We start from the raw sequence: 13,699 nt of genomic DNA, 5'->3' as shown, positions 1-13,699 counted from the left end.
TCAAATGCCATTCAGTTAAAACTTGCACCCACGCACTTATGACAACTTCTCCCTCTGGCTGCCTATTGCTCCTTTCAGTTTTGCAAATTTCTTTCTTTTAGCTCCCCTACAATGTTAACATTTTGGTTTTAAGGATAGCCCTTGAAGCCATTCAAATCTTAACACCCTTCCAGTTCCAATTCTCGAAATATTTGCAAATAACTATCATAGTAGCCAAAGTCTTCTCTATTCCTTCATTTTTCATTCAATCAATGAATCATTATTTACCCCCTACTTTGTGCTGGGCACTACTCTAGACACTGGTAATATAGTAATAAATAAGACTAATAAGGTCCCTGTCCTCATCAAACTCACATTTTAGTGAGGTAGATAATAAACAAGAAAATAAGTAAGTCACCAAGATAATTACAGATCACAGTAGGTATCAGGAAGAACCTAAGTAGGCTTTTGTTACAGAGAGGTACTGGGAGAGACCGAGTACATAGGGAAGGCACCATATCAGAGTAGACATGAAAGTTGAAGCTTTACCCTTGGGGAAAGCTAAGGGGAAAGCACTTGAAGCAGAAGGAACAGAATGTGAATTCATTCTTAAATGAAAACTCTCAAAATGATCAAGTAATGTAAAGGAAGCAACTGTGATTGGAGAGAGTGAGAAATGGAAGGAGCACGGGGTGTATGACAAAGTGGAAGAGGTAGGAAGTACCAGATCATGTAGGGACTTGGTAAAAAGGCTTAGATTTCTTTCCAAATGCAATGACAAGTGACAGGCATGACAGCTGATAACATCTGATTTATAATTAAAAGAACCTTCTCACTGCCTAAACGTTACAAATTCCTGTAACCATTTCTCACAGGAACGATTTGCATTGTTTCTCTTGGTCCCACCCCACTAAACATGCTCTGGTTTTTCTACATTCTTCTCCAGAAGGGGGCCCACAGCTGAAGGCAGTGCTTTGAGTGTGATCTGATCATTCAGAATAAGGTGAAATAATCACCTCTCTTACCTGGGATCTTCTTCTATTAATTTAGCTAAGGATTAAGATCTCCTACAATGTTGGAAATCAGATGTAGAAGCTTACTAGTAAATAAACTCTGTTTGAGGGCTCAAAGCAGTGTTTCTCAACCTTGCCTGCCTATTAGAATTACCTGGGCAGCTTTGAAAAAAATCCCCGGTATCCGGACGACATCCCAGACCGATTAAATCAGAATCTCTGAAGGTAATCTTCAACATCCCAGGTGGTTTCACTGTGCACCCGAGGCTGAACACTGGAACAGAACGGCCAGCCCTGTGCTTCCCAAACTTTAATGAGCAGAGGAATCATCTGAAAATCCAGTTAAAATGTATATTCTGGTTTCATGGGTCTGAGGTCTGTATTTCTTAATAGCTTGCAGGTATACCTCTGCTGCTGAGCTAACAGCCACACTGTGAGTCGCACGAGGCAGCCCAAAAGTTCTCATAGCGTGCATCAGAATCACTGGGAGGGTTTGTTAAAACACAGGGGTCGCTGGACCCCATCCTCAGAGATTTGAATTCAGTAAGTCCAGGGTAAGACCTAAGAATTTGCATTTTTGACAAGTTCCCTGTTGATGCTGATGCTGCTTGTCCAGGGATGACACTTTGTTGTTTTGTTTTGTTTTGTTTTGTTTTGTTTTGTTTTGTTTTGTTTTGTTTTGTTTTAAGATTTTATTTATTTATTTGACAGAGAGAGACAGCCAGCGAGAGAAGGAGCACAAGCAGGGGGAGTGGGAGAGGAAGAAGCAGGCTCATAGCGGAGGAGCCTGATGTGGGGTCGATCCCACAACGCCAGGATCACGCCCTGAGCCGAAGGCAGACACTTAAGGACTGAGCCACCCAGGTGCCCCCAGGGATGACACTTTGGATCCACTCGTGCTCTCCAAAGAGGAGGAAACACATAAACCCTAGGCTCTGCTGTTCAGAGCACAGACTTTCTAGTTTCGACTTGCGTTATGCAGAAGACTTTTCATCTCTTTTCATTCTCCCCTGAATTCCATCCAGGCACATAGTTAGGTCTCAACAGGAAAATGCTAGCTAAAAGGCAATTTATTTCAGGAAGGAAAAATATGGCAATGACAAGCCAGAAAATGTGCTTCGGTGAGAGGGAAATTAGTCTGGAACATTGAAGCCAGCCCTGATATATTTCATTAAGAAAAGCTAATGTTAAGTTTTCAATTGCCTCCTTCTAATAGATTTTAGCTACAGCATGTAACCAGTCTCTCCACTTAGTAAGATCTTGAATATTCTGAATTCTTTTGTTTTCACTGTATATGTGCCTATCCACTTTCTTGTTTGCTTAATCTCAGTGTGTCTTTGTGTCTCTTGCTTGTGAACATGCTGCGTAATACAAACTAATAAAAATATGCTCTTAGAGAGGAGAGAGATGAGTACCATGAATAGAGAGTAAAGTGAATTGTTCTTTCCAGCACCAAGTGTTTCACAGTAAGCATTTTTCTGAATAACAGATCTCCTTCAGGCTCATCTGCATACCAAAAAGTTGACAGATATATTACACTTCATCTGTTACATGTATATTTCTGATGTGACATCATTCACTTCCGTTTGTCATCCTAGGAATGATTATTTAAATAGTTTTATTTGTAAAATATGTTTAATAAACCAGAAAGTTTGTTTTTTCCCCTATATTAATATTTATTTACTCAATAAATAAAGTCTTTGGTGACGTCCAGAAACTACAAAACAATAGATGAATAACTGTCTATAATGTAGTTATAAAAAAATTACCAAGTTTAGCACTTCTATGAATCAGTTAAAAATTCAATGTTATGATATAATCAACGTCTTTTAAAAAAATGCTAAAAGGGGGCACTTTGGTGGCTCAGATGGTTAAGCATCTGCCTTTGGCTCAGGTCATGATCTCAGAGTCTTGGGATCGAGTCCTGCATGGGGGGGGGCGGTCCTTGCTCAGCGGGGAGTCTGTTTCTCCCTCTCTCTCTGCCCCTCCACCCTGCTCATGCTTTCTCTCCTTCTCTCTCTCAAATAAATAAAATATTTTTAAAAAAAATTTTAAAAACCCTAAAACAATTATAGCACAATTCACCTCAAAATAGCATGGATTCTTACAGCTCTAAATATAATATGAACTTGCAAACTGCATACTGTCAAACCAGATGTGGGTAATTGGAAATCTCCAAGTGTTCTACCAACTACCTGATATTTTCCAAACACAGGACAGTAATAAAACATACCTATCAGACGTGCTTTTCCTACTTGATTTAAAATGTCAAAATAGGGGCATCTGGGGGCTCGGTCAGTTAAGTGTCTGCCTTCAGCTCAAGTCATGATTCTGGAGTCCACTGCTTAGTGGGGAGTCTGCTTCTCCCCCTGCTTGTGCTCTCTCTCTCTCAAATAAATAAATAAAATCTTCTAAAAAAAATAAAGAAAAGGGGCGCCTGGGTGGCGCAGTCGTTAAGCGTCTGCCTCTGGCTTAGGGCGTGATCCTGGCGTTCTGGGATTGAGCCCCACATCAGGCCCCTCCGCTAGGAGCCTGCTTCTTCCTCTCCCACTCCCCCTGCTTGTGTTCCCTCTCCCGCTGGCTGTCTCTGTCAAATAAATAAATAAAATCTTTTAAAAAAATAAAAATAAAGAGGGGCTCCTGGGTGGCACAGTGGTTGGGCGTCTGCCTTCGGCTCTGGGCGTGATCCCGGCGTTCTGGGATCGAGCCCCACATCAGGCTCTTCTGCTATGAGCCTGCTTCTTTCTCTCCCACTCCCCCTGCTTGTGTTCCCTCTCTCACTGGCTGTCTCTATCTCTGTCGAATAAATAAATAAAAATCTAAAAAAAAAATAAAAAATAAAAATAAAAAAATAAAGAAAGAAATGAAATTTCAAATTATTTTTTAACCCTTCTGATCAGAAACAGTCTGAAGAATCATAAGGAAGGAAGGAAGGAAAATGTTCTCTTCAAATTGCATTTTACTATTTTTAAGAAAAGAGAAGAGACAGATTGACTTGAGGATTTACTCATAATAAATCTATTCTGGCAGAAACCCAAACATGAACTAGAAGTTTCACATTAGAAAATGGCATTTGATTGACATTTTGCTTGCCATCAGTCTTAACAGTTTAAGAAAATCAGTGAGTTAACACGGAGTGCCTCGCAAAGAAGTGTGGAAGAACCAAAGGATATACCAAGGCTCAGATTCCTTGAAATAAATGTTAGAAAGGTAAATTTGGGGGGTATGAATTCAATGACATGCTAAATTTTGAATTATCTCTTTCTCATAAATTTGAGCTATGGCATGCAACCAGCTTCATGATTTCATTATTGACCCACTTAGTGGATTACCCAGTGTTGACCAGCTCCAGGACTCATGGCTGGAACAGCATCGTTGAAGTCAGAAGGATCTGAGTATTGCTGGTGCACACGGCCCGACATGTCTCTTAAGTTAGCCCTTGCAGGGAACCATTGGAAGTTATTAGCATTTTGGCAGCTAGGAAGGCAAAATAACCCAAAGCCCCTGTAGCCAAAATAGCTCTACCTATGAATTACTATTCAAGCCAATACGTAGGGTATGTAATTTCTTCTGTGACAAGAGATGGGAGAAACTAAAATTGAACTACTGGTGAGACAACAGTGCTTAAAAAAGAAAAAAAAAGCCATTTCAGAAAAAAACAAGCCCAGAAAGTAATTATAAATGTAAAATATCCAGACTGGGAGAAAACTCTACCTGGAGTTTCACAAAGTCCTTAAGAAGCTAGTATTAATTAAGACTTTCATTAAAAGCTCAGAGTGAAGATATTAATAGTAATCAAACTTATAAATGATTAGAAGAATTACACTGTTTTTGAAAATTAGGATTAAAGTAGAATATGAGCCTGAGAATCTGGAGAAACAGGTTAAAAACAATAAAGATGATTCATTCAATAAAGGACAACAGTGACGTGGTTAGCACAGAAAACAGTGAATACTGCAAAACGCTAATGAAAACAAAAGAACACAAAAGAACGTGAGAAAAATGAAAGATGTAAATAATGTGTCACCAACACAAAAATTCTATAATACATTTTAGCCTTCATTAAGTATAGTATTTAACACAATCGAGTGAATTTTATTTGCCTTGCTCTGGTTTAGTACCAAGTAAAGTTCATTCTAGGAGAATTACGTAATACAAGAGACCCTGATTGTAACAATTTGAAGAGAAAAGAAGAATTAGTAGAAGGTTAGGAAAGAGATACCTTCAATACGAAAGTTACAAGAATTTTTTAGTCCAGAAAAAAGAAGGCAAAGTGAAAATGATAGAACTCTTGAATAATATGCATATGGAAAGTTGTACTCGGTGTGACAGTTAAGAGAATTTATAGGCAGAGAGAGACGTGGGTTTGAATCCTACCTCTTGAACTTCCTACTGTTTCTGTTCACAGAAAGTGCATGACTTGGTAAGTTACCACGCCTTCTCAATTTCCTGATCTGTAGAATGCAGAAAACAGTAATATCTAGGTTTGTAGGACTGTTGTGAGAATAAGTGAGATAATGTATTAGTGAGAGCTTGCACTGGTTTCTGAGTCTCATTTCCTTTGTAAGTTAAGAAAATTTAGTTACAGGGGCACCTGAGTGGTGCAGTCCTTTAAGCATCCTCCTCTTGGTTTCAGCTCAGGTCATGATCTCGGGGTTGTGAGATCGAGGACCACGTCCAGCTCCTTGCTTAGTGAGGAATCTGCTTGAGATTCTCTCTCCCTCTCCCTGAACCCCCTGCTTGTACTCTCTCTCTCTAAAATAAATAAATAAATCTCTTTTTTAAAAAGAGAGAGAATTTAGTTACAATAATACTTTTCTACAGTGAAAAACAGGAAATACTAGACTACATCCCAACTATGGATTATTTTAAAACCGAGTCGTCTCTTACCCAAAATAAAAGGAATGGTCTAAATCAGATTCCCAAACTTGCAAACAAAGCTTATTTAAAATATTTTATTACATTTCACAAGTTTGGGCTACAGTTTGCTCTCACTCTTTTTTTGTCTTTTGTGCCTTAAATTTCACTTATAAGATTTCTAAACATAATGTGTTCTTTCCTACCGAAAACCTCTATATCCTCACTCTTTTCTCATTCCTCATACATATAATTTGAAGTCTGCTATTTCCAGTGTCTTTCTCAAAAGGCCTACATTTCTTGTTACTTCTCTAACTACTTTGCTCAAACATTGGCTGCGTGATTTCAGATGAAATGTGAGTCACTTCATGAGGCTAGATTTGGTGAAAATCTAAATCAGTAAACTCTAACACTGTAACTAAATGCACCATTTCATCTATTTTATTATGTCTAGTCATCAAACAGATTTTCATGTATCTTTAGGAGACCTTACTAAAGAAAGGTAAGGTTTTGTCTAATTCACTGGACACCTAAGTGCCCACAGAGTAGAGAACATATGACACATGTGAGAGGTGTGAATATGAAATCAGTCCTGACGAGCACCCAGCAGTCTTTCGTGATTCATGAATGCAATCACGGAGACCCAGAATGAAGTGTCAGATGAAGGAAAACTAGGCTCCAATTTCATTAAAATAGATCATTTAGTAATACGAATGCTGTTAAAGATGAAAATGCTTACATAAGAAAAAAAATAATTCAGAGACTTCCTCTGATTTCTGAAATAAAATTGATTTTTCAATCACATATTTTTACATGCAGTGTGAGAACTGAGGGCTCGAAACAGCAAATATCTTGATGTCAGACAAGAAAATATTGAAGAGGGGTGCCTGGGTGGCACAGCGGTTAAGCGTCTGCCTTGGCTCAGGGCGTGATCCCGGTGTTATGGGATCGAGCCCCACATCGGGCTCCTCCTCTATGAGCCTGCTTCTTCCTCTCCCACTCGCCCTGCTTGTGTTCCCTCTCTCGCTGGCTGTCTCTATCTCTGTCGAATAAATAAATAAAATCTTTAAAAAAAAAAAAGAAAAGAAAATATTGAAGAGATTTTTCACTAGGAAGTCAAACAAAAATCATAAACCCAATAGGGGGGCGCCTGGGTGGCACAGCGGTTAAGCGTCTGCCTTCGGCTCAGGGCGTGATCCCGGCGATCTGGGATCGAGCCCCGCATCAGGCTCTTCTGCTATAAGCCTGCTTCTTCCTCTCCCACTCCCCCTGCTTGTGTTCCCTCTCTCGCTGGCTGTCTCTATGTCTGTCAAATAAATTAAAAAAAAAAAAAAATCTTAAAAAAAAAAAAAATCATAAACCCAATAAATGCAAAACTGAACTCTTGCTTTTCTCCCAGACAAAATTTAACTTTACCTGTGCCCTCTGCTCCCACCCTTTTGCATTCAAAGAAGTGGACAACCCAAAGCACCACCCTGCACTCAAATATTTCAAGATAACCCACCTCCACCGTTCTCAAGGACTCAGATAAGAGCCCTCTCCATCCTTCCTCATGACTCCCATAAGACAGCCTGATGACTCCCTTGCCTCCCTGCCTCTCCCTCAAAGCCCCTTTCTTTTTCCTTGAGATGGTTCTGGTTATTAATAATCTTTTTCCCTACTGCAACAGACTGAATAAAATCATCTTCTTAGTTGTCTGGTGCATATTGTTTTTCACACACCAGAAACCTGTTTCAACTCTTAGCTCGACTGATGGTCATCCATCTTAATAGTGGCTCAGGCCACAAGCCTGAGGAGCATCTCTGGCTCCTCTCTTTCCCTCAAACATCCCATCTGATCGATCAAGAAATCCTTTTGATTTGAACATCAAAACATATCCGGAATCTAGCCACTTGTGAACAATGTCTTCCATGGATCTGAGCCGCTACCATCTCTTACATAGATTATTGAAATAACCATCCCGCTGGACTCTCGGCTTCCACCCTTGCCTGCCTGTTGGATGTTCTCAACAAAACAACGTGAAAAAACTTCTGAAATTCAGATCATGTCATGCTCAAAGGTTTTCCACGGGTTCCTAAATTCAGTCAGAATCTTTACAGTGGCCTGGAAGTTCTGCGATCCAGGCCCCCACAATACCTCTGACTTCATAACCTACCACTCTCCCCTGCTCACTCCATTCTGACAAATAAAACTGGCCTCTTTTCTCTTTCTTGAATATGCTAAGCACGCACCCGCCTCAGAATCTTTGTCCTGGCTGTTGCCTCTGCCTTGAGCTCCCTTCCTTTAGGTAAGATACATAGGTCATTCAATCATCTTCTCCAAGTGTTTGTTCAAATGTCACTTTCTCAATGAAGCCCACCTTAACCACCGTTTGAAAAACTGGGCATACAAACCAGCATGCCACATCCACTATCATGTTCTGTTTTTCCCAGAGCACTTTTCTCCTCTAAATACACTCTAGAATGTCTTCATGTTTATGTTTATTGTCTCTCTCTCTCTCTCTCTCTAGGAGGGAGAAACATTTTTATGTTTTATTCATTGATGTATTTCTTAGTTCCTAACTCTTATCTCTTTCATTGCTATATCTGTAGTACCTAGAAGAGTTTTGGTACATAGTAGGTAGTTCAAAAAATATTTGTTGAAAGATTGGCCAGATAACTAACTCAACTGATTGTATGAATAAGTGAGCATAACAATACTAACTATCTGTCTGTAGTAATAATGAGTGCAGTAATGAAACTGTGCACTGATGACTGGATTAATTTCCATTATGATTCTGTTGGACTTTTTCCACATCGTTATCCCTAGTTCTCTTTCCAGGCTCTGAATGTGGTAGGAAACACTAGTATTACCATGTATCTGGCACCATGGACACTTATGCATTACCATAAACTCACGGCCCTAAATAATAAGGAGATGGCATAAGCTAAGTTGTGAAACAGGGGAGAGTTTGTCCACAAGATAGTTCTGTTTGTGAATTCATTAGAAACTTAGAGGGCTCCCGTTGAAGGAGTGTGTATAAAACCTGTACTTCCAAGATCAAGCCATGGGCTACTGGGCATTAAATCAAGCCAAGAATGTTCGTTCAAGTCTTGATAAGAGCTGTACAGAGTAGCAGAATGTGAGTTGGGGAAATTAGAGACTCTTTGGCTCTCTGCACCACTGAGGAGAGATTTTTGAGCGGGCTAGAAGAGGACCACAGTTTTTATTTAAATTTTCTAAAAATAATTATTTAAAAAATATATTTTATTTATTTATTTGAGAGAGTGAGTGAGTGAGAAGGAGGGAGAGGGAGAGAGAATCTGGAGCAGACTGCATGCTGAGCTCAGAGCCAGGCAGGGGCTCGCTCCCACAATCGGGAAATCATGACCTGAGCCAAAATCAAGAGTCAGACTCTTAAACGACTGAGCCAGGTGCCCCTCTAAAAATAATTCTTTACGGTTTTTTTTCCAACCAGTTCATTTTCAATTCCCCTATTAATTACACTGAATTTATTTGTCAGTGGCTCAAAAACTTTAGGATGAATCTGTGTTCATTCTAACAAGACTGTCCAGTAAATAATCTAGAACAACGAAATCCCAAGGAAACAACTGGAGCTTCGAATCAGAAAGACTCCGTTCAAACCCTGTACCAACCCTTTATTATGTATATTTGAGCATGTTTTTAAATCTTGTAACTTAAATTTCCTCAACTAGAAAATGAGAACAATAATGTGCACTTCAGAGAGGCTGTAGGGGTGCAGTTAGATATCCAGGGAGCCAGATACCAGGTGCACCTCCTACTAGTGATTCAATAAATGCTGCCTTCGTTTTTTATCTTCCTGAGGTCTGGGGCCAACCAAGAAGTCTCCCTCATTCAAATGCCCACTGGGAATTAAAGAACTCCGTTTAAATTGCTAAAAATTCTCCCAGGTTTAGGTACTTTCTGCCATAGGTCTTTCTGTTCCTTGAACACTCCAAGATCGGTCATACTTGAGACTTTGACCTCTGCCTGGAAGCCTTTGCCCCTTTTCATTACAGGCGTTCATTACAGGTGTGGTATCTCAGAAAGTCCCTTCCATTAATGGTGGCTTCTTTTCGGCCGTCTTACTCTCTAGCATAGCACCCTAATCCTTAAACTCTAATGCAATATTAAAGCTATTTTTTTTGTTGTTGTTGAGTTGTTTACCTCTTTATTCTCCCAGCACCACCAGAATGCACATTCTTAAGGGCCTTGTCTGAATTGTTTACAGCAGTAACCCCAGGACTTAGAAAACTGGTAGGCTCTTTAGTGAGTGCTCAAAAACCAGTTGCTTAATGAAAGAATTGAAAGGAAGGATTTGTATCTAGTCAGTATCAGATCCTTTCTTTAAGGAGGAGCAAGTATCCCGGATGCTGATTGCTTGTGGGGGGAGGGGGAGGTCCTCTGGAGCATGCATCCCCTCTCCCCCGTGGACCCCGCCCCCAGGCCTCAGAGGAAAGGGAAGCTTCATGTAGTTCACACAGATTCCTGCATCACTCATCCATTCCTCACATTCTCTGTTGATGGACAGTCCCAACTGGGACAGCTGAAGAGCACATCAACTACTCAACAGCAAGAGCCTGACCTCTGAGGAGCCTTTCCTACTCCTAAACTAGCCTCTTCTTTTGAAACAAACCCTACTCCTGAATTCAGCCAGATTTATTTCACTCGAGCTTCTGACAAACACACAGTTTTCATCCCTGGATTCGTTCTTGGGCTTGAGTCTAGCCTCGTTTCTGGCACAAACACTACCCGAGCCTCTTTATATGGCTAGGACAAGCTGAAATGATGGGATGATGAAATATGAGAAGAGAAGGAGAAGACGACTTACTATTTTTGTACTTGTTATTATTTGAACAGATTCCTTTGGTCCCATTATTTTTCCAATTTACTAAATTGAGTTAAAATGTGTATTTTTGGAATTTTCTCTAATATTGGTAAAGTAGAAACATAATCATCTATTATATTAGAACACAGCAATTAAAATTCTTAAGTGGTACTGTTGACTATTAGAATAGAGGGTATCCAATTTCCCATATATCTTAGATTTCGTGGAATTTCAAGGATTGTAGTGTATTCCATTCCGTAATGTTTTTGTACTGTTCTTGCCACTGTGTATACAAGTGAGTGTCTGGATAGAGATTTTGCCTCTAAAAGAAACTATAAATTACCACGGTAGATCTAAACTGGTTCACGGAAGAATAACTGCATTTATTTACTCTCTAAAAAGATAATTTTCCAACTTCTGGAAGTTTATTTTTTATAGAGCAAATGTAACATAAGAGTAGATATATACTTTGCCTCTTAAAACTCATATTACAAGATCTAGAAAAGATAGTCTGTGTCTGTGCATAATGACTGCAATTGAAATGATCAACAAAGAATCATATTTGTTCTCCCTAATCAATAGGGAGAAGGCCAGTCCCTGAAGTTTCATGTTCTACTCTTTTACACTGTGCCGAATGGCTAAAAGGTTCATGACAAAAGATTTTCTAATAGCAAGCAGACAAAAAAAATATATGGCCTTTCTCCTGGCACTTCAAGGAGATGATGGTCCATTTTTTTATCATATTTTTTCATGAATATTGACTTTCACTTACCAATTTTTTTGTGTACATATGTAGGGATACTTTAGCACTGCAGGATTTCTCTAGAAAATTAGACTTACATTGCTGACAGAATGAAATAGTTTTCATGTTCTGATATTCTTTTATTTGTTTGTTTTCTTTGTTCAATAGCTCTGTGTCCAGAGGTTTCATTTTTAAAATTTGCAATTTACCAGAATTCCTTACCTTAACTATCATATGAGCTGATGGTTCAAGACAGTGTTCTTAAATCTTTGTACAGAGGGAAAAAGCACAGCAAATTCTCATCCTTTTAAAAGTAGAAGTAGGTCTTCGATCCTTTATGTTGTTACTCAATTTAACAATGATCCTCTCAAACAAAAAAGGTCTTGATGAACTTCAATAATATTTAACTAAACTATCTTTATTAATCACATGTAGATAGTAGCATTTTTCCTAGCATTATTTTATAAATATTCTCTTACCAATCTTATAAGTGCTATTAATATTTAAAATAGTGTAATTTATTAGCAATAATAAAAATTCTCAAACATTGTAAGTACATAAAGGAATTGTCAAATTGAGAATCAACCTGAAACTAGAGAAGAATTTCAACAAAATATACAGGAAAAAACAAACAAGAAATACTAGAAAACAGATTCATATGCTACTAGGTAATTGAGATGACTCCACCAAATTGCAAAAGGAAAAATTTAGAAACATCAAAAGTAAGCAAACTACGTATGATCTTAACATACATAGTCTGGAGAGTTGGACGTATGCATTAGCTGATCGTCTTAAAAGCTGAAGTTCCAAAGACATTTAAGTGGAAATTCAGAAGATGGTGCAAATACACATTGCGTCATCAGGTTTCTTAACACTCAACAGACAAATGCTAAGTCGGTTTTACGGAAAAGTGATTTTTTGTCTCTTTTCTATTCCTATCTTTGGTTTATATTGGTTGGTATGAGGGGGAAAAAAGAAAGATTAAAGTGAGATAAGAGAAAAATGTAGTAGAGCATTGAGCAAGATAAAGAATTTTGAGAGAAAAAAATAAGCTATGTCCTTTTACTAATGGAACATCCAAGATCCAATTAGAAATATAATAGTTTTTAGCGTGTATGAATGGGATGGTGGGTGAGGGGGGAGGTGATTAATACAAATGAAAGCAACCAAATTAGGTAAGCTCAAAATATTTTTCCACCACTATTGTTTAAGAAACCTTTTTTTCCCCAATGAAAGTATCCTTAAGAGTTCTCTTTAATGGATAATTTTTTTTAAAAGATTTTATTTATTTATTTGACAGAGATAGAGACAACCAGTGAGAGAGGGAACACAAGCAGGGGGAGTGGGAGAGGAAGAAGAAGGCTCCTAGTGGAGGAGCCTGATGTGGGGCTCGATCCCACAACGCCAGGATCACGCCCTGAGCTGAAGACAGATGCTTAACCACTGTGCCACCCAGGCGCCCCTAATGGATAATTTTTTAAAGTGTGCATTGCTGTGAAAGCTAAGCAATTCTGAAATTCTTATTGAAGTTGAAGAAGCAAGAGATTTGTAGTTTAAGAATTCATTATGAAATTTCACCCTTTTTTGTCTTGGTTTCAGAAAAGAATCCATAGAAAACAGCCAGGGTCGCCCAGAGGTTCTAAAGTGGATAGTGAATCGAAAATCCTGGAAGGTATCATGAGGCTAAGGAAAAGGTAGATGTACTGATTTAATGAATGCATTTATATGATGATTGACAAGTTAGCATCCAGGTTCCACTGTCCAGTGTTTCTGGGAAGGGGAGTGGGGAGGAGGATTCTGGCAGCTTGTACCTACTATTTCTGTGCCATCTGGGGCCACTTTAACAGGGGAGTGGGGAAGGACAGGGTCTGCATTAGGAAATGGATCACTAGGCTTGCTTTGAACTCTTGTTCACCACTACTTTATGTGTCAGCCTGTCTTTGTGTTGGTAGCAGAAAAAAGAAATCGAGAAACATAAGACTGGACTTTAGGTTCTAAATCAAAGCTCTGCTCTGCTGATAGTTGGTGTGGCTTTTCAAAGGCAAAGCAAGTGGGGACATTGAAATTCCTTGTTTCTATGGACCAGGAGCTGAGGGGCTTTTGTTTTGTTTTGGGTTTGTTTGTTTTTTTTTTTTTAATTCTAAGTACCAAGAAAAGGATTTTTCAATGTATCTTACATTTACCTTAAAACATCCCCAATATTTTTTTTTCCAATTTGATTGGCACTTGGAGAGGCTAAAGGGATAAAGGGAATCTATAGAAGGTATGAGGAGGCTTCCC

At 38.9% G+C, this 13,699-nt stretch overlaps 1 protein-coding gene across 4 annotated transcripts in view; it reads left to right on the top strand.

Moving 5' to 3' along the window:
• RGMB (repulsive guidance molecule BMP co-receptor b) overlaps nucleotides 1-13,699 on the top strand; it is a 1,123,009-nt gene that overhangs the window by 1,079,164 nt on the left and 30,146 nt on the right. For 2 of the 4 annotated variants that reach the window (XM_087861962.1, XM_087861963.1), the window contains one exon: nucleotides 13,019-13,113. The exons of the other annotated variants lie outside the window; for them this stretch is intronic. In XM_087861962.1, the coding sequence (XP_087718088.1) occupies nucleotides 13,097-13,113 (17 nt within the window). In that variant the 5' untranslated portion in view covers nucleotides 13,019-13,096. The remainder of the gene's footprint in view (nucleotides 1-13,018; nucleotides 13,114-13,699) is intronic. 4 annotated transcript variants of the gene reach the window in all.

Source organism: Ursus americanus, chromosome 5 (genome assembly GCF_024610735.1).
Source record: "Ursus americanus isolate L20-20 chromosome 5, mUrsAme1.1.p, whole genome shotgun sequence".
NCBI classification, from domain to species: Eukaryota; Metazoa; Chordata; class Mammalia; order Carnivora; family Ursidae; genus Ursus; species Ursus americanus.
Note: the sequence above shows the minus strand (reverse complement) of the source record. Positions and strands in the feature narration are given on the sequence as shown.